The sequence below is a fragment of the Peromyscus californicus genome, unplaced genomic scaffold, assembly GCF_007827085.1.
Source record: "Peromyscus californicus insignis strain IS unplaced genomic scaffold, ASM782708v3 Scaffold_18__1_contigs__length_77618521, whole genome shotgun sequence".
In the NCBI taxonomy this organism is placed as follows: domain Eukaryota; kingdom Metazoa; phylum Chordata; class Mammalia; order Rodentia; family Cricetidae; genus Peromyscus; species Peromyscus californicus.
This window is the reverse complement of record NW_026294480.1, coordinates 42,748,369-42,769,549: the sequence shown is the minus strand read 5'-3', so window position 1 is coordinate 42,769,549 and position 21,181 is coordinate 42,748,369. Positions and strand designations below refer to the sequence as shown.

Here is a 21,181-nt window from a genome sequence, read left to right as displayed (position 1 = left end):
ATCCCCCTCCTGTCTCCCCCATCTCCACCCTTCCCCATCCCATCCGCTTTTATTTAACATATGACCGTCGGATGCTACACGTGCTCCTACGGTGCTGTGCCACCATATGCTGCTCTCATTAGAGACTAAAAAAATGGCTGCATTTGATCCTGAACTCTGAACCCCCCAAAAACCGAGTTCAATAAAACCTTTCTTGGTATAAAGTTAGTTGCCTTGGGTATTTTTCTGTAGTCATACAAAGATAATATATCTACACCACTTCCTCAGCCACATTGATTTTCTTCTTCCTATTTATGAAATAGGAAAGCAGTGCCGTCCAACACGACTAAGTCGCTGGTGTTGGTTCAAACTTTAGGAGTCTGACCCTGAGTAGTTTATTTCAGGGATATTTAAGCACATCACAACTTGGTGAAAACTTTCCTGGTGATAAGTAACTCAGTTCCATGTGCACAATAAAGCGAACATAAATCTCCTTGAGGAACAAAGTAAACTAAATAAATGCCGATGTGACTACCTGAAAACTTCTTGTAAAGTACATGTGACACGTTCCAGAGAGATGGGTTCAATGCATTGACTGGGAAAAATAAGCTTATGACAAGGGTCTCAGGGAGGGTCCAGTGTGGTCTCTGCCTGCGCAGATAGCACAATAGGGCAAAGGTCACCAGGCTAGAAGACATGTCTGCTCCCAGCCTTCTGGACAGATACCACATATACTGTTCCCTCCCTTAAAGGAACAATCCCGTGTGCTAACATTCCACTTTCCCCTAGTGCCTGTCTGTGAGCACAAGGACCTTCATGCCTCCTACAATTTCATATATTTTAAATGAATCTCTGGTTGACATTTTAATTAAATAGAGCTAACAAAAATGCTCATAACATTGTTGAATAAAAAAGTTGAAAAGAAAATAGCTATTGATTGAACGTAGATGAAATGTGGTGAGGAGCATGAAAATATATTTTATAACTGCCTGACTCAAATGCAACATGGGAGGAAAGGGCTTTATTCAGCTTCTCAACAGAGGACAGATCCAGGCTCTGATCCGGAAACAGCAGATCTTGAGCATAGCATCTCTTCACACTGAAGAGCGTCTCTTCACTGTCTGGAAGACAGAGCAACCTTCGCTCGCTGAAACGCAGAAACTTGTAAAGCCCATGCCAAAAGGATGCCAAATAGTCAAAATGGCGACTTTGGAACATCCCCAGGAAGCCCGGTGGTTTAGTTCGGTCACTACATGGGGAATGTTGAAGCCTGGTGTACTTCAGAAGCCTCAATTATCTGAAAACAACCCCTTTCCTTGATAGCACTTACGTAGTCTTATTTCTCAGTCAAAAGTCAAACTGTAAGGGATGGAGGAGGAGATGCCTTGCAGTCCAAGCAACATGACCTCATTTGCTGAGTGTGTGTGCCAGGCACTGTGCTGGGCATGCGCACCTGCTTTCAAGTAACCCTCTAACATACAGGTTATCCAAGATCAGTTTCCCCCTCGGGATTTTGGAAAAGATGGTGAGGTGGCAATAACAGCGTTTCCCTAAGGTTCTCTGAAGCTCTATAGGAGAGAATCCTTAAAAGAGACCTAATAAGTGCCAGCTCTCCTTCTCTTTCCCTTCTTGGGCAAAATTCCTTCTTAGGTAAACAGAGCAGTAGACATCGCTGTGAATATTCAACGAGAAAATGTTAAAAGAAGGCAAGTTACATGCAAGACCCTTTGGTCTGAGTGTGGTTCCCGCTAAGCAGAAAGGGTGGAGTGTAAGGTTATCTGTACTTTATCCATTAGAAACTAGCTAAACACACACCTTGTCTCTGCATCCTGGGATGGAAGACTGAGAAACCACAGACTTGCCCCAGAAGTCCTGACTGCCTCCACCCCTGACTCTCCATAGAGCTCAGAAGAGATCATTCAAGTTCCTGGGCCCCATTTCCCTTGAACTGCCGGTGAGAACGTGTCCCGGAGTATCTTCAGCCTCAACCCTCCCCAAAAGAGGCCAGGCAGTCATTCTCCAAACCCCCTCTCACACACACCAGGCTCCACCCTGATGTGGGCTTTTATACTCCCACACACATCCACCACACACACATGACTTCTCAGCCCCACAGGCATACACTCACCTACAAACGAGTTTCTTTACATCCTGCAGGCAAATGCTCAGCAAAGCCTGTTCTGGGCACCCTTTCCCACACACACCCTCCCCTATTTATTCTCCATTCTAGCACTCGACTGCTTTCTTTCAAGATGCTTAACAAATTAAAATTCTTACCTGTCTATAAAACTTCTTCCTTCCTAGGAGCCAGGGTCCATAATGGCGATGCTAAATTTGTTTTATCGCCTTTGCTTCTTGCCCCTGATATCTGACATCCTGTCTGACACATACACACATTCAGTCAATACTTGGGTGACCGTTTAATCAATATGATTTCAATCACTTTCCCCAATAGTCAATTCACTACTCTGCTACACGGGAGCAGATCTGTACATTCAAATGCATGTGGAAACATGCACTGACATTTTGGAAAATATCGATTCGCTGAGCTCCACATACTTTCCAAAGTTTTCCCTACCTGAAATTAAAGGTCATGTTTATTAATTCCTCTACCATTCCATCGGGAGTCTTTGAGGGATACAAAGATGTTAAAGTCCTGAATCACAGACCTGAGTTTTCCAAACAGTCTTTCATATGAAAGTTCTAGTTTTATCATTGGCTACAAAAATGGTCAAAACTGCTCTCTTTAAAGAGGCAGGCTACTTCACTCACACTGTGCATATAGTACTAAACAGGCATTCACTACAGGGTTGTACCTGAAGCTAAAACATCTTAGTGCTTCAACTGCTGAAGCAAGGACATTCTTGAGTGAATTTGCTTTTTTTGTTTGTGTTTCTTGATAGTTCCTGACATTGAAGAACATGGTAGTACTGGAGCAGTTTGGTGTAACTGCACTGTGTGTTCTAAAGCCCTGGAATTTTGATCAGCACAAATGTCAACATAAGAGCCAAAGGCAAGCATCCTAGTATTGTTATGGAAACAGTTTGGAAGCTGGAGAGATTGCTCAGTGGTTAAAGAGCTTGTAGCACAGGCTTGAGGACCCAAGTTCAGGTCCCAGAAATTCTCATAGATGCCAGGTGAGCAACACAGCCCACCTGTAAGTCCAGCTCCAAAAGATGGAGACAGGGACTCCCTAGAGCAAACGGGTTAGCAAGACTAACCATATGAGAGACTTCTGGGTTTCATTGAGAGATCCTGCCTCAATGACTAAAGTGCAAGAACAGTTGAAGATTCCTACTATCTACCTCAGACCTCCACATGCTCGAGTGAGTACACACAAACACACACACACACACACACACACACACACACACACACACGCACACGCACACACACACACACACAGGGGGGTGGTGTTTGACCTCACAGACCCCTGAAGGATCTCAGGGTGCCTTACAAGTTCACAAATCACACACTGAGGTCCACTGGTTTGTAATGTTGCAGTAGCCTTCCTCACAGTAGACTACATTTAAATGTTCATAGGAATGGAAAGAAAAGCTGCACCCACAAGTTTTGAAATTTGTATCTCATTGTCAAAACCATCTGGGAAAGAACTGTTAGGACAAAGGTAGTGAACTCACATTTTTCTATTTCAGATGTGTTCCGGGTGATATATATGGACATGGGCGATACTTTTCAGTTTCAAAAGTTTACAAAGCTATAGTAATCAAGACAAGTGGGACTAACATAACAACAGACCTATCTATGCATTTTGTAGAACTGAGATCTCAGAAATAAACCCAAATAGTTATGGTCAAGTAATATTCAACAAGAAGTAAAAACAATCCTGTCAGGGAAAAATGGTTGAACAAATTAATGCTGGGATAACTGAATATTCACATACAAAAGATGAAAATGACCCCTACCTCAACCACACACAAAATGTCACTCAAATAGGGGCTGGGAAAATGACACAGCAGTTAGCAGCGCACACTGCTCTTACAGAGGACGAGTCCAGTGCTCAGCATCTCCCAACTACCTCCAGTTCCAGAAGATCCAATGTCCTCTTCTAGATACACAGACATACACATTAAAAAATAAAATAAATATTTGTAAAACAATTAACTCAAACTATAACAAAAACATTCAAAAATGTGTCTAAATATTAGAACAAAGCAGAAGACAACACTCAAGAAAATGTAGACCAGGCTGGACGGTGGTGGCAGATGGAATTCTGTGAGTTCAAGGCCAGCCTGGTCTACAAGGAGAGTTTCAGGACAGCCAGGGCTACTCAGAGAAACCCTGTCTTGAAGAAAGAAAGAGAGGGGGGGATAGGGAGGGAAGAAGGAAGGAAGGAAGGAAGGAAGGAAGGAAGGAAGGAAGGAAGGAAGGAAGGAAGGAAATACAGATGGAAGTCCCTCCAATCTTGGATTAGTGGATGACTTTTTAAATATGGCATCCAAGATGCAAGTGATGAAGAGGGCTGGTAAGTGGAGCTTTACCAAAACTTAAAACTTCATGCTCCAAAATGCAGCATCAAGAAAGGGAAGAAGCTGGGCAGCGGTGGCGCACGCCTTTAATCCCAGCACTCGGGAGGCAGAGCCAGACGGACCTCTGTGAGTTCGGGGCCAGCCTGGGCTACAGAGCAAGATCCAGGACAGGCACCAAAACTACACAGAGAAAACCTGTCTCAAAAAAAAGGCGGGGTGAAGAGATAGCCACAGATATAGAGAAAATACTTGCAAATCCGACAAGCTATGAGAGACTTGTATTTGGAATATTTAAAGAATGCTTAGTCTTCATTAATAAAAAGACAACAATTTTAAAATAGGCAAAGGATGTAAATAGACATCTCAGCAGAGACATATGAATGACACATGAGAAGTTCATCATCATTAGTCACTGGAGAAATGTCAATCAAAACCACAATGACTGAAAAAGAAATTATCAAAGTAGTGACAATATTGGCAATGATGCAGATAAATTAGAGAGCCCTTGCAGATTACTGGGGAAAGTCTAATACAGTGCCTCCATTTCATTAAAGTTCCTTTAAAAAAAGGTAAACACACAGTTACTGTGCAATTACTCAGTTACTCAGTAATTGCACTAGTAGGTACAGATCCCAAAAATGTGAAAAGAGAAGTTCACATTTAAAAATTATACATAAGTGTTCAGTCGCTCGAGAGTAGAAATATGCCATGTATCCATCAACTAATGAATGAATAAATAAAATGTAGCTTACCTATATAGTGAAATCTTATTGGCAATAAGAAGAAATAAAATACGGACAGGCGTTACAATGTAAACTCTCAAAAGCATTGTGCTAAGTGAAAATAATGACTTGCAAAAAAATAAAAGAACTCCTTTATATTATATGATTGCACTTACCTGAAATGCCCAGAATAGAGAAATCTATGGAGCCAGAAAGTAGATTAGAGAGGCCCTGATGGGGCAACAGTTAATTGATAAAAAGGTTATTGGAGAAAATGTCTTACAGTTAGATTATATTGGTGACTATATAACTCTGGAAGTATGCCTTAAATGAGAGGAGTAATGGTACATGAATTGCACCTTATCAAGCAATTAAAAGCCAAAATAAATGGAGAAACTATGATGACAGTTATATAGAAACAGAATTGACAATGTCTCCTTTTTTACTTGGCGCAAGTGTGACTTTGAAAAAAAAAAAAGTGAGAAGAAAACTTCACCAAAACCAGAAGCACGGTATCTCATTGCTGTTACTGAAAATGATAAAACCCTGGTGCTCTCTGAGATCTGGGAAAAAGAACCGCAGATGTCTCAGCAGGGGTCCCTTCTAAAGTCATGTGACTTCTAAAGAAGCACTCACTGGGTCTGAAGTCACAAGGGTGTTAACTGTGGGGCTGTGTGGTTTAACACCAGATATCCTCGTGGAACATATGGCCAGAGGCCTCACTATCAAGACCACTTCCTTGGCTCCGACAGAGAGCCCAAGACTTTCTACTAGAAACGAAGCCAGCTCTGTCTTCCCAAGACTGGCCATGTGCTTGGTCTGTTTTAAGAAAGCAACATATCCCAACGTTGGGACAAAATAACCTAACTCGTGCTGTCCTTCAAAACTGAGGCAGGAACTTCTGTCCATAAATCTTCCTCTGGACCTCCACTTGTATTTTTCTTATCAATTCTTATAACCCGAGAAAATAGCTAAAAAGAAACATGTCTGGTGATCAATTTTAGGACTTTTTTTTTAACTCCAAGTGTGTGTGTGTGTGTGTGTGTGTGTGTGTGTGTGTGTGTGTATACATGTGTATGCATATGTGTGAAGAGACCAGAGGTTGACACTGGGCATCTTCCTCAAGCACTTCCCACTATTCTTTGAGACAGGGTCTCTCACTAACCCTGGAGCCAGTGCAACAAGATCTCCATCTCTTGGCTTTCCGTTTCTGGGATTACAGGCACACACTGCTGCACTCAGATTGTTATGTAGGCTCTGGGAGTCCATACTCGAGTTCTTGCGTTTATGTGGCAGCACTTGACCAACTGGCACCGAAAACTGTTTTGTTTTGTTTAATTCATCTATTTATTTTACATCCCAGCTGCAGCCTACAACCCACCCCCCACCACCATCCTCCCCTTCCAGTTCCTCACCCCCAATCCCCTCCTCTCTGTCTCTATCCAAGAAAGGGCAGGTCTCCTATGAGTATCAATAAAACCTGGTATATCAAGTTGCAGTAAGACTAAGCACCTCCCCATGTATTAAGGCTGGGTAAGGTGACCCAGTATGAGAAGTAGGGTCCCAAAAGCCAGTAAAAGAGTTGGAGACTCTTAGGAGTTCCACAAGAGGACCAAGCTACACAACTGTAACGCATATGCAGAGTGCCTAGGTCAGTCTCATGGAGGCTCTCTGGTTGTTGGTTCAGACTCTGTGGACCCCTATGAACCCAGCTTAGTTGATTGTACGAGCCTTCCCGTGGTGTCCTTGACCCCTCTGGCTCCTATACTCTTTTCTCCCCAGGATTGCTGAACCCCACCTAATGTTTGGCTGTGGGTCTCTGCACCTGCTTCCATCAGTTGCTGGATTACGCCTCTCTGATGACAATCTGGTCACAGGAGAAGGCCATTTCAGGCTACTTACCTACTACTGCTAGGAGTCTAAGCTGGGGTCCTCCCCATTAACTCCTGAGAGACTCCCCTGCACCAGACTTCCACCCGACCCCAAAGTGGCCCCACCCCGGCAATCCCCCTCAACACTCTTCTCCCCACCTCCCACCTTCCCCGCCCCCCCAACCTGATCGCTCATGCAAAACTCTGATTTTCAGGTTTTCAAAGAGTTTCTACTAATGGATACTGACGATAATATTGCTGGTGATGAAAATATCCCACCTGAGTCATTTCTAGTCCCTTCTTCGGAACTATATTCTAATGGCAACAAGGTCCCCTTCCCCTCAACTGTTGGGTAGGAGGACACGTGGCCCTCTGCACCCCGCATCACTAACACAGTCAAACATGCGCACCCCCACCCACCCCCCGCCCCGAGATGAGGGATGACGTCTGCTTTCCTCTCTTTTAGTTTCATTTTCCAACTCCACACCTAGAAATCTGAAAGAGAAGAAATGAAACCACATCCTTTGTACTCTCATATATAGGTGGAAAGAAACAAAACCAGAGTTCCCTGCTGATTGATGTGGGGTGAGCCACAATGAAGAACTTCTGTGCTCTCCGGGGGTCTTCTCTTGCCACTGTCATTTTTCTCCTGCTAATTCCTGAAGGTAAGGCAGACTCATGGCATTCCCATCGCAACCATAATGGAGCAGATTTTTGTGATGCTTTAGCAATGGTGCCTTATTTATAACCGATAGAATTTTCAAAGCCTGGGAGCATTTAGCATTCGTTTTTGAATTATATTTATTTTAGAAGAAAAAAATATTTGTAATTTCTTTCCAAAAATTGGCAAAACCATCAATTGGTAGTTGCTGCCAACTTACAGCTTGCATTTTGCTTTAAAAGACAACGTGCAAATGAGCAAACGAATGAATGAAATGCTCTTGAGTTGGGAAACCAAGCTCTAGATTTCAAGAAAGGAAGTAGTGGTGGGGCTTCCCGTTCTCTCACCAAATACTGTACAGACAGCTTTGAAGAGAGTTGAGCTGAGTCTGAGCTAGACAGCAGAAGCCAGTGAGGACCGGTAGGTGCCTCTCACTGTTGAACACTTACTTGGTTAGCGTTTCCCTGGCCAGTCTTCCGGACCCTGAGGAAGACCTCTCACTGACTCCTTGGGAGAGCTGGAGTATTTGCTCTCCGGCTGCTCCATCCACGTAGTAAGTAGTAACCCATATTCCTGTGTGAGTGAACGCACCGTTGCACCCATGGGAATGCCATCGCGAGAACAACAGCTTCTGAGGGGTTCTCCATGTTCCTTGGAGAACCTGCTAGGAAGCTTGGCGTGGGGGTAAAATGACTAGAAAATACAGAGGCAGCCATGATTTCTCCCAGGACCCATAAGCTTTTAGGGGTAGAAGCGATGGGCAGGAATTTCAAAAGAAGTTCTAGTGTCAACTTTATACCCAACAATGAAAAGAAAATTTAAAACAAGGTGGAAAGATATTTGGGACCAAAAGGGGACACATGACCTGCACAGCATAGCCCACAGGTACTCAGTCATGTCAAATCCCCCCAAACCATGAGAGTAGAGCAGATTTTCTTTCTTTTTTTTTTTCTTACTTTATCATTGGATTTTGGTTTTTTAAATCCAATTACATATATTCTTCAAGAGAAACCATAAAAGCAGCTTTTTTCTATTACACTTTGTTTTCTGTGTTCAGAAGGAGCTGTGTGACCCGAAAAGGGGAAAAGCAAGAAAGCAGTGCTTTGTATTCAGGACTAGTCAGAATAATCTAGAAGACCTTTTCAAAACAAAGTCTGAATGTCACAGCTCCTGCCTCTGAAATTCTACTAAATCTAATTCTGAATGGGGAGGAGTATTTGCTAGTGTTTAAAAGCTTCCTGCCCACGCTAATCCTATCCCAAACCTTTTTAAGTCCAGTTAGTGGCAGACCTGGCCTTATGCTCAGGCTAACATGAGATCAGGCACAGAGCCTTACAAAGGAGAAAGTTCTCAAATTCATGACTCCTGGTGTCCACAGACTCTCCTTTGTAGTCTAGCTCTGTAAGAGTCACCCCAGGAAAACTTGGGATGTGGCCAATGTTCTTTTGGTTCTATCCAAGTCTATTTCTAGAGCCTAAAATTCTGCCTTCCCTATTCCCTCACGGAAAATGGACCATGTGCCCTCTTTTCCAGCCTCTCACCCTCCTCAACCTGATGAGAAGTTCCAGGCCTACCACTGATACTTAAGAATTTGGCAATTAGTTTGACTTATCTGTGGAATAAGAAACCATAACTCTCGGCCAACAGTCAGAAGTATTTGAGAATCCAAGAATATCTTGTATAGAAGTTGCAAAACTACAGCTCGCCACAAGGCATGGGGTCCTCTCCACTGTCACACATACTCGCCTTGTGCCTATGTGTCTCTCTATCCTCTGACGGTGTCTATCATCCTGGTCCAGCTCACGCAAGTTTTAATGAAGTGGACTATTTACTTACACACCTCCACTCCTTTTCACTCTACTCATTCAACTCACCTGTGAAGGGTGTAAACTAAACCATGTTTGGTCCGAGGATTGAAGCAGAACCTCAGGGGAGATCAGTGTTACTCTCTCCACTTGTGAATGAGAGTGGTGCTCTTAATACCCGAAATCTCACAGGGACCAAAGTCTTCATGGAGGGTCCCAGCTACAAGGTGCTAACATCAATGTGCATACTATGTTTTTACACGGCCTCTGAGTGGAAGGGGGAAGTGACAGGCTTCTACAATCCATTCCTATCCTGCTTCTCCAATTAACTCTCATCCAGAAGGGAGTAGGGGCAGTTAGGGCTGCATCAACACCAGCATCCCCTCTAGCAACCGCTAATGGTATCGACCACTGCACAGCTCTCTGCCCTTGGCAAAGCCTGATCTCTGAGGCTACAGTTGTGACAGGTTTCCAGCAGAATGGTCCCTGGAACACCAGTGGGCTTCTGTGGATGTGACAGCAGGGACTTCTCAGGAGCCCCAAGGGCCAAGACTTAGGGTCAGACATCCGAAGGTCTACATAGAGGGAAAAGAGGAGGGTAAACATAGGTCATACCAAATTCTCTCCAAATTCTAAAGGCATGCCTTGTCCCAGAAATATGGCTTTCTTGAAGAGTTACTTGGAGTGGGCACTCACCTGAGTTTCCCTTTTCTATTGAACAGGTGGCTGCGTAAGAATCATTGGAGGAGATACAGTGGTTCCTCATTCAAGACCTTACATGGCCCTACTTAAACTTAGAGGGGAAAACATCTGTGCTGGCACTTTGATTGCAAAAGACTGGGTGTTGACTGCTGCTCATTGCAAGCCGTAAGTCTTGGGGGTTAAAGTTTTGTAGAAATACTCTAATGAGGAAAAATAATAAAAAGACTATATCTCACTAACACATGGGAAAGTCACAAATATTTTTATATGTAAGTGAAATCCTTGACAAGTTGTGTTGATCTGAAAGGAAATTAACCCCACATTTGTCGCAAGGAGCCAAGGCGATGAGGATACAGTGTCTGCAAGCTCTCTCTCTGAAGGTCCTCACTATGAAGGAAAAAAAAAAGAGAGATCACTGGCTTGGAGGGCATAGGGAGGTAGAAGTGGATCTGGGAGGAAATAGGAAGGAAGAGGAGTGACTATGATCAAACTACATTGTATCAAAGATTTTTTTAAAGAAAAGAAAGACAATAAACAGGTTTACTAAGTGGAAACAAAATCACTTTGGCTGTTTTATAAAGGGAGGATCACTCCCGAGAATTAATAAGCTAGTGAACTGGGGTAAGGCGAAAATACCAGTGGGCCACTAGACTCCTGACCCTGTAGAGGTCATTACGAAGCACCCACCTCTCCCATTTCTCTAGAGCATATTCCATTTGTTGAGTGAAGCCCATGTGGAGAAGGGCTTCCGGTCCTTTTCAGCCAAATGGCTTCTTTCATCTGTCAACATGATGGCATTTTCCCAGTGCCTAAGCTCCTGCCACAGTACTCCATGGGAGACATAAGTTCCATCGAACTAAAAGTACAAATTTATTTCTTTGGTCATGCACCAGAGTCCTAGTAGCTACGTGTGACTCATGGTTTTGGGGCCATGCAATTTACAGACCGTGGTGTTATCAAAGCATGCTCTGGAATGTACAGTTATGACGTCTTACGTGAGACCAGCCTCAGCTGGTGCAATAGAGAAAAGACAATGTGTCTATTGCTCAGTTTGATGTATAATGAGTTGTGAATGACAAGAGCCATAAGCATGAACGCATTAGGAAATGTCTGCACCCTGCGTGGCATGTACATAGGATTCCTTACTAAGCTAGCTGTTTCTGGAAGCTTTCCCCCATCTGAGTTTGTTCTCTTACAAAGAGATCAGCCAGAAAAATTGTTTTCCAGCCCCCAGCTTCCTTTGTTTCCTGCCTCTGGATCTCCTGGGAGCTTTGCTTTTCAGGGACTTGCAGCCTAATCCTCTACCTCAGCCAATCAGGGAGAGGAAAGAGTAAAAACAAACCCAAGATTTGGATTTGCTGCCTTGAACTTCTCTCATGTGATTTTCTCATAAACCTGTTATCTTGTTATAAATAAGCTGTTGGAGATAACAAGTGTGGTGGCTCAAATGTCATTTGTCTCCTCAAAAGTTCATTTGCTGGAAGTTTGGTCCCTAGGGTAGCCACACTGAGAGGTGGTTGGGACCTTTAAGAGATAGATCATGGGGTCTCCATTCTAGTAACGGGATGAATGTAGGCTTCAGGGTTGGCCAGTTACCATGAAGGGCAGCTTGTTATAAATCAAGCTCCATTTCTGGTCGCTCTCTTGCCTCCTCCTCTGTCACTCAGCTGATCCTCTTCACACATCCTCATCCCTCCAAGCACTTCTCCACCATGAGCTGACATGTCACATGACCCTCATTAGAAACCCAGCAGATGCTGACACCTAACTCTTGAACTACGAAACTGTGAGCCAAAGGAAACTTCTATTCTTTATAGCACACCCAGCCCTGGATATTTTGTTAAAGCTACATAAATCTAAAACAGTAATGTTAACAGAATCATACACACCTTACCCTTCAAGGCAGGCATATTCTTTCAAGCAACAAAATTTCTCCAAAAGCAACATTTACATCAATGGCATAATGAAACTGCTCAACACATATTATGACCAGTTCCTGATTAAACTAATAACTAGTATTGTGTCTATTACAGGGGGAAACGTTCTCAGGTCATCCTTGGAGCTCACTCAATAGACAAGGATGAGCCAGAAAAACAGATATTATCCATTAAGAAAGCATTTCCCTACCCATGCTTTGACGAGAATACACATGAGGGTGACCTGCAACTTTTACAGGTATGTACCTTTGGTTGTTGTTTCAGTCACAAAACCTTCTAAAGTTTCACCACTTACATAAATGTATGTTCCTAGTTCCCCACCTGGTAAAAAATAAGGGAGCCCCTCAGAGATAGGTAAGAAGTTCAAATATTAATATTTATTGCAGTTGGCATTTTCTTTGGGCCGACAACCAGCTCCCAAATAAAGACATGGAGACTTATTATTAATTATGAATGCTCGGTCTTAGCTTAGCCTCCTCCCACTAGCTCTTTTAACTTAATTTAACCTGTTTCTATTCATCTACATTTTGCCTTGAGGCTTTTTACCTTTCTTTCATTCTGTATGTCCTACTTTCCTGCTTCCCCCATGTCTGGCTGGCTGGCCCCTGGTGTCTCCCTGGCATCTCTTTTTCTTTCTTTTCCTGAACCTAAATTCCACCTCCTACTTACTCTCCCTGCCCAGAAGTCCCACCTATAGCTCCTCCATCACTATTGGCCGTTCAGCTTCTTATTAAACCAATCAGGTGCCTTAGACAGGCAAGGTAAAACAGCAACACATTTTTACATAGTTAAACAAATATTCTACAACATAAATAAATGCAACACACCTTTGTTTAGTTAAACAAATGCAACACATCTTTGCTTAGTTAAACAAATATTCCGCAACAATTCATTTCATACGCTGAACTGTTTATGTTTGTCTTCCCACAGTTAAATGGAAAAGCAGCCATTAACAAAAATGTGGCAATCCTTGCCCTGCCTAAAAAGGGAGGTGACGTGAAACCAGGAACCAGATGCCGCGTTGCAGGATGGGGGAGAATTCAGAATAACTCACCTCCCTCTTCTACTCTGAGGGAAGTCAACATTACTGTCATAGACAGAAAAATCTGCAATGACAAAAAACACTATAATTTTAATCCTGTAATTGGACTAAATATGATTTGTGCAGGAAACCTCCATGGTGGAAAGGACTCGTGCCAAGTAAGTGAAATGAGATAGAGTGTGTCAGCTATTGGAGCAAGGTACAGGGGTGTAGATGGTGTGACGTTATGTTTGGTCTTGTCAGGGCATTGGCTTCTATGGGTTCCTACTGTGTTTGTTTGTTTGTCTGTTTGTCTGTTTGTTGAGACAGGGAGTCTCACTATGTAGCTCTGGCTACCCTGGAACTCACTATGTAGATCAGGCTGGACTGGAACTCACAGAGATCCACCAGCTACTTCCTCCTCAGTGCTGGGATTAAAGGCCTGTAGCACCATGCTCAGCCTTCTACTGTGTGTTTTGAAATTTGGTAAGATCTAGGTGAATAAAATAACACACTCAGCTCCAAAGAGTCAGTAAAAATAAGAATCCACTGCTAGGTCCATGGATGACCTATACATTGACTTTCTTTCATATATTAAACAAAACAAACAAACAAACCGCTTAGAAAAAGTGGTGAGGGAGTTCCCAGCTTTCATGTTATCATATAGATACAAACAAGATACACAAAATTCTAAAGAGTTCCTGAAGAGCTGTCAGTCTTTCCCACCTCATCAGAACCCCAAAATGCTCAACTGCCTTTTGTGTGGACATGTTTGAAATGCCAGCCATTCCCAAACCTGGCCAGGGACCTGGAACTAGAGTAAACAATTTCAGGCACGACCCTCACCAGAGAATGTATAAGCCTCCCTCCCAGTGTCCCCAAAAACATGAGGGACAGGGCCTGATCAGAGACAAGAATTTAAAAGAACACTTTGCAAATGTTTAGACCCTCAGTTCTAGCTTGTTAGTTCTTGCCTCTCCACAAGACTCCAAAGAGTCTCCTGAGGTGAGGCCAGTGTGTCTCTCAACAGGGAAGGAGTCAGAGGACCTATGCCTTGTCTTCAGGACCAAGGTTGGCCAAATGCCAAGAAGAAATGGCACCTGTCCTTAGCACCTTTCTTCTCTTTACTTAACCTTCCCTCCCTCATTGCCTCCCACATCCTCCACTGAAGGCACCCAGGAACCTGGCTTTCCCTCCTGGGGATTTATACGCAACACCCTGAAGCCACAGCAGCATCCCAGGATGCCCCTCCCCTGGGACCAGCCCCTGTACCCGCAGAGGCTCAGCAGTGCTCCCCATACCCGCAGAGACTCAGCAGTGCTCCCGTTCTCTCCGTGCCCTAAGCTGGCTGCTGAGGAATCCAGCCTACGGGGCTGAATCTGCACATTCCAGATGCTCTAACAAGGAGGGAATGTATCTCAGCAGGGATGGCCACAGTTCTCACATGATCTATTACTTCATACAGATATAAAGACAGCTTTTCCCTGAAAGGAGGACTTCAGTTTTCTTTCTTTGGGAAAATAGTTATCTTCTAGAGGGACCAGAAAACATGGCAGTTACTCTTTACCTAAGTGTGTCATCTGCCTCTCCCTGTTTCACTCCAGGTTGAAAAAATAATCAAGAGGGATGGCTTTCTGGAAAAAGGCAACCGATCTTCAAATCAGTGGCTAAAATATATAATACAACTTGCATTGCAGTTTTCATTAATCTATACATATTAAAATATTGCTAAGCTTCTTGATGTTTTAAGCAGTGATTTTCAGTGAAGTCTGGGCTGCTCTTCACACTAAGTGCTGCAGAACTTCTTCATAACTCATACTGATCTCACCTCATCCCACCCCTCTTCTCTCCCCAGGGAGATTCTGGAAGCCCTCTGGTGTGTGACGGTATTTTCCGAGGCATCACAGCTTTTGGCCTTGAGGGGAAATGTGGAGATCCCCGAGGGCCTGGCATCTATACCTCTCTCTCAAAGAAACATCTCAGCTGGGTAATTAAGACTATGAAGGGCACAGTTTAGATGCGTGAATTTCATTTCATCTGCTGTCACTTCTACATCTAATCACAAATAAAATCAATTGAATGACTGCACGTGCTTCTCTATTGCAGTGTTCTTGGGCGGATCTCCATCAGCAAAACCAAGAGTCAGAAGGCAATGGCAAGGACAATGCAGGAGAGAGATAAGAAAGCCAGGGCCACACCAGTGTCATCCATGGGTGCAGGGACAGGGGAGCTTGTCCCTGGACAATGCACTTCACTCTCCGCAGATCTGTCTGGCAGTAAACACAGTGGAGGGGCTCAGGCGTTCTGAACTGCTCTGGAGTGTAGGAGTGAAAAGGGAAAAGCCTGGCTCCCACTCTCACACCTCCACACCACTACTCTTATTTATACGCAAGAAGTGAGAGGCCAGATCTCAGAAATGACTCAAGGGTAGTTTCCCTAGGACGATGTGCATTGCCTCTTGGCCTCTGGACTAAGATGAAGCATAGCGTCAAAGGTTGAGGGAGAACAGAAATTGGAGTTCTAGGAGATACAAATGAAGTGCCTGGCCAGCCAAGAAAAGGATGTAACAGAAAGTCAGCTTTGGTAGTTTTCATTTCAGCCTTGGATTATCTAGGTGATCTCTTGGTTCCCCTTGTCTGTGAGCCTGGGTTGATGGCACCATCATGGTGGTTACAGTGATTGTCATGTCCATAGGGATAGAAATGAATTGTGATCTAAACATTTTCTTGAAAAGAAAAAATGCCCCGTGCTTGCTCAGCATTTTTAATTTAGTGGACAGTCATCATCCCAGTAGCCATTTTAAAATGGGATCAAGGGAACAAATTCCTTCAATTTTCATATGAAGTGTTTATATGTATGTATGCAGTAATGCATGTATGTATACACATACATACATAATTCCTGTCCTATCCAAAAACATACACTAATCTCAGCTTTTGAAGCCAATGAAGAAGCAAAACTCAGGCTGATTAAAACACTAGTCACAGCCTTTCAGTGATGGTTGCCCACCAGATTCATGGGCCTATCCAGAATCACCATTGCCCAGGGCCCACCTCTAGAGATTCTGAGTCAATTAATATTGGTGGATTCCTCACATTAGCACCCCAACAAGACTGATAACACCCAAGGACCATACTCCCTGAACTATAAAATGAAGTTTCTACTAGAGGCGTTCTGGGATGATATTTTTGGCATCTCATAATCTTTAATATGGATTTAGGATTTTAATTACAATAAATAGACTATTCTTTACTGAATTCCATTTTTTGAAACCAGAACACTTATTTTATGACTGATTGAAATCCTCAAGATGAACCGGATGCTGCAACAGTTGCCCTCTTGGGTTTAGGTGTTGTCCCTTCACGGAATCCATGTCTGAATCTTCGATAGACAATTTTCAGGTGCCTCATCCACCCAGTCCCGGTAGTGTTACGTCTCTTAGCCTGGGCACTCCATTTACACATTCTCTTGCACTTGGCCAGGTAGCCACATTTGCCACAGGTCGACTTCTGAAGGTGCGAGGCCTTAGAGGCACAGCGGCGGCACAATGTGTGCATCTCATTGTGACACTTTCCAAAGGATGACGCTCCTTTCGTCACCTTGCTTCTGCTGCCGAGGCCAAAGAGACTGGAAAACCTGCATTCCATTTCTTAAATTGTTGACTTGAACCCTTGTGCATTGCTAGTTGAAGTACAAATGTGCCTTTCTTCCCGGAAAAGTTACTGGTGTCTGTTGAAGATGAACCTGATATATTTATAATCTAGTGATTCCACTCTTGAGTACATACCAAACTGAAATGAGTGTTTTGTCCACCAAAGATATGTTCAGTAATGTACATACCAGATTAATTACTAAAACCCCAAACTGCAAATAACTTAAATATCCATTTCTAGTAAGATAAACAAGTTTATTCTCATAGGGTAAAATGTATAGCAGTGAAAATAACACTGTGGTCTCATGTAACACACACGTTTATGGCAGGATTCTATCTAGCTGGAGGTCGGCACAAGTAAAGACCGGTCCATCATGATATAAACCAGAATACAGAGACTGTTCACTGACAGTACACACACAGATCATTTTAGGAAACCAGGAACGTTCATACTCTAATCTGGATAGAACTTACTGTTATCTATTCATGAACTAAGAAATTTGTCCAGCTATCCACTAAGGATTTATACACGTGAAGCTTTGTATTACAAAATTCAAAAAGTGATTGTAGGCAAGGCTTCTGTTTTGCATGTTATCTAGACTTGTTCTAATTTCTTTATAAAAGTCATATCCCAAACTTTCTGCCAAAATTAATATCAGATAGAAATACATTGATGTTTTTCTTAAGTGAGGCCCCTTGGTCACGTATCAACATTGACTGTAGAAATGACCTTTGATCATGACAGTGTTATAAGACTGTTAAAACAGAAAAACATAAGTAGAATGATGGGGAACACTTGAAACTGTCTAATGTGTGTATGAGAGAGAGGGAGAGATGACAGAGACAGAGAGAGACAGAGATGACAGAGACAGAGAGAGACAGAGACAGAGACTTGCAGTTTTGGGTGCCCTAAATTTTTCTAAAAAAGGAACTACTAACCTTACTGAGTTAAAGGAAGGTGGGAAAATTAACTGACAAATTGATTTTGAATTTGGCAAGAAAAATCCTGATTATATATACGATACCCTGCTCTACAATAATGGGGCTTTTGTTTTGTTTTATGGGAGGAATAAAGGGGAAGGCATGTTTTCTTTAAGAGCCAGGTGTGGTGGCCCACACCCATGAAGCCAGCATCCGGGAGGTGGATGCAGAAGAACTGTGAGATTGGGGCCTGCCTGAACTAGGTACTACTGTCAAGAACAGCCTGAGCTACAAAAGAAAAGTCAAAACAACGAGGAAAGAAAAACCAACATTTGTTGCCTGGGATGTGCTCCCCTGTCACTCCAGTTTCATTGTCCATCAGGGGGAAAGTGTGTTGAAACTAAAATAATCAAAGTTTCACATAGTAAAGTAAAAACAACAAAACTACAATCATGTTAATACCGAATAAGTAATACAGACTAATACCATGAATCCAAGCACAGGTAACAAACATCTTGTGTACACACCTTTAATCCCAACACTCGGGAGGCAGAGGCAGAGGCAGAGGCAGGCAGATCTCTGTGAGTTCGAGGCCAGCCTGGTCTATAAAGCGAGTTCCATAACAGTCAAGGCTACACAGAAAAACTCTGTCTTGAAAGAGAGAGAGACAGAGATAGACACAGAGAAGAGAAAACAAACATCGTGTGCAGGGGAAAAAAGGAAGAAAAAAGCAAGAATTCCAAAGGACAAGCAAAGCCTGACACTGGAGTCATACAGAAGACAGGCAGAGGTCGCCAGAGGCTGCTGACTGGCTTTCTCCCCTGGCTTGCTCAGTCTGCTTTCCTGTAAAACCAGGCCGGGTGGTGTTGACACCCACAGTGAGCCTCCACAACAGTCATCAATCAAGAAAATGCCCAACAGGCTTGCTTGCAGGACAATCTGATGGAGACAGTTCCTCAAGTAAAGCTTCCTCTCCTCAGAGGACTCTAGCTTGTGTCAAGTTCACACACACACACACACACACACACACACACACACACACACACACCCCACAATGAACTGCTGTAAGTGACCTCCTGGCTGTCTTGGCCTCTTGTGTCTTTTGCCCTAGGATGGCACAGTGGGAAAATCCTTATCCGATGCCAGGTTATCAGCATGCTCTTGGACTCCCCAGCCTGCACAACCCTGAGCTAAATAAATGTCCCGTGTTTCTAAGTTACGCTGTCTTGGGCCTCTTTATAGCAGCAGAAAACAGAGACTGGAGGAAAGCGGGCAGGAGAGCTAAGTTTGCTTGCCACAGCACACAGCGTATGTCGGGAGGCTGGCAGCGGGAGGGTGGCAGGGGTTTTTCAGACCGGTAAACTGTACCAGCAGTTGGAACCAATGGCAGGAAAGCAGCTCAAAAAGGAGAGATGGGAAAGGCAGTTGGAAATATGACAGAAGGACTTAGAAAAGGCAGGCAGGAAAGAACTGTTTAGAACTCGTTGTAGCTAGAGTTTTCCTGCCTGGCCCACAGTCAGGACAAATCTCTCTCACCTGCCAGTCCCACAGCCGCTCAGACCCGACCAAGTAAACACAGAGACTTATACTGCTTACAAACTGTATGTCCATGCCAGGCTTCTTGCTAACTGTTCTTATATCTTAAATTAATCCATTTCTATAAATCTATACCTTGCCACGTGGCTCGTGGCTTACCGGCATCTTCACATGCTGCTTGTCATGGCGGCGGCTGGCAGTGTCTCTCTCTCAGCCTTCCACTTCCCAGCTTTATTTTCCTCCTTGTTCTGCCTATACTTCCTGCCTAGCCACTGGCCAATCAGTGTTTTATTTATTGACCAATCAGAGTAATTTGACATACAGACCATCCCACAGCAACTCATTTTTACTAAAACTGTGAAAAATTAATCTTGAAAGAGGAAAGAACAGAAGGCAGAAGAGGAGAAAGGAGAGAGGAAGAGGAGAGAGGGAGAGGGAGACAGAAGAAAGTTGGGCCATCTCTGGGCTGCGGGGTGGGAAGAAGTACAGAGAGGCCAGTCTGAGAAGAAACGGGCGAGGAAGAGCCGAGCATCACAACTTCCGATCCCCATGACCTAATGGAGAAGGAAAGCCTGAGGCACTGTTCTCAGCTAAGACTGGCTGGGTGACCGGTGGCTCTTCCACACACAAGCTGTCCCATGCGCCAGGGTCTCGTCTGGACTCGTGGCCAGGTGCAGCACCCTGCCTCTGTGACCTGTGGGAGAAAGAAGATGCATCTGGCGCCAAGTTACAAGGGTGGCCGATGAAAACTAAGTAACCTGAGCCGGGACCAGCATCCCTCCCAGGGTTCCCTGTACCCGCCAAGTTCACCACCCAGGCCATCCAGGCCTTTCACCCAGCATCTGAGGCTAACGAAGTTTCTTCTCCAATGCTTGTTCCACCTTCCCGCTCCCCCTACTCATCCCTACCCCCTCTCACCCCCCACCCAAACCTACCCACCCCCGCTCCCACCCCACCCTGACCAGTGCCTTGTGGCTATCGTAAGAAATGCCCACAAGCTGGGTGGTTACGCACCAGAAACTGACTCTCCCACAGTCTGAGGTTGAAGTGTGAAGTCTAGGGGTGGGTGGGACGGCATGCTCAAAGAGTCTCAGCCTTGCCACTTCCGGTTCCTGACAGCTGCAGCCATTCTTCGATTTGTGCCCACACCACCCCAGCCTGCCTGTGTGAGCACACTGACTTCTCTGTGTCTGCTCTCTGATTGTCTTCTGAGAAACAGGATACTTGACATTGGATTTAGGCCTGCCTTCATAACCCGGGACAGCTCCTCCCAAGACCCTGAAACTCATCACATCATGAAAAACCCTTTGTCCACAGAAGGTCACAGGCACAGCCTACGGAGATTTCACAAAGTACCTTTAAGGAAACGGAGCTTCAGCCCACACTCTTGCCCCACCTTCATTGGTTTTATCTTCTGCTGTCTCAAATACCCCCTTTCGGGTAGATTCCAAGAAATGGATCCCATCAACTGCGCTGCTTAAGGCAAAGGGGTCCAAAAACTCTTCCACAATGCAAGTGTGAGACTTGCGTACAGGATTCTGGAGCTTGTGGCTTCCCCCTGCTCTTCTATTCCCTATTCCCAAAGAATACTCTCAATTATGCTTGCTTTCTACAAGGTTGATAGATATTAAAAATGAGAACAGCATTTAATGGTCACATTAGTTGGGGAACTCTGAGTTAATATCAAAGTCAGCTCTTTATTTCAGAACTCATTTTATTTTAGGGCTGCTGTATGATTTTGGGCTGTTTGGAGGATGAAGCTATAGTGGGTAGCATCAACTCAGCTGACGCGCAGTCCTTTTGACTTTGGCATGACAAGGTCCTCAACAGTGTCACCTGGAAAACGCTTCGCAAACCCTAGCCTAACCCAACAGTGGCCTTAAC

General features: G+C 44.1%; 3 protein-coding genes across 3 annotated transcripts in view; 1 reads left to right on the top strand and 2 right to left on the bottom strand.

Moving 5' to 3' along the window:
* The first annotated feature begins 7,657 nt into the window (after window positions 1–7,657).
* Window positions 7,658–15,205, top strand: Gzma (granzyme A). Its single transcript, XM_052742823.1, has 5 exons — window positions 7,658–7,727; window positions 10,251–10,395; window positions 12,264–12,405; window positions 13,098–13,367; window positions 15,044–15,205. Exons 1-5 carry the CDS (start codon window positions 7,658–7,660, stop codon window positions 15,203–15,205), a joined length of 789 nt encoding a protein of 262 aa, XP_052598783.1.
* A 1,281-nt stretch (window positions 15,206–16,486) lies between these two features.
* LOC128113849 (60S ribosomal protein L37-like) lies at window positions 16,487–16,835 on the bottom strand. The gene has a single exon (XM_052743772.1). It carries the CDS (start codon window positions 16,833–16,835, stop codon window positions 16,494–16,496), a length of 342 nt encoding a protein of 113 aa, XP_052599732.1. The 3' UTR covers window positions 16,487–16,493.
* A 3,052-nt stretch (window positions 16,836–19,887) lies between these two features.
* Cdc20b (cell division cycle 20B) overlaps window positions 19,888–21,181 on the bottom strand; it is a 32,971-nt gene continuing 31,677 nt past the window's right edge. The window contains 2 exon segments of the mRNA XM_052743771.1: window positions 19,888–19,991; window positions 20,312–20,321. Of these exon segments, the coding sequence (XP_052599731.1) occupies window positions 19,888–19,991; window positions 20,312–20,321 (114 nt within the window).

Bases quoted from the DNA above. Each gene is read 5' to 3' on its own strand.
- Gzma (XM_052742823.1), top strand. From the start codon at position 7,658: ATGAAGAACTTCTGTGCTCTCCGGGGGTCTTCTCTTGCCACTGTCATT. The intron at 10,396-12,263 runs GTAAGTCTTGGG...TGTCTATTACAG, and splicing joins ACTGCTGCTCATTGCAAGCC to GGGGAAACGTTCTCAGGTCA. The intron at 12,406-13,097 runs GTATGTACCTTT...GTCTTCCCACAG, and splicing joins GTGACCTGCAACTTTTACAG to TTAAATGGAAAAGCAGCCAT.
- LOC128113849 (XM_052743772.1), bottom strand. From the start codon at position 16,835: ATGGAATGCAGGTTTTCCAGTCTCTTTGGCCTCGGCAGCAGAAGCAAG.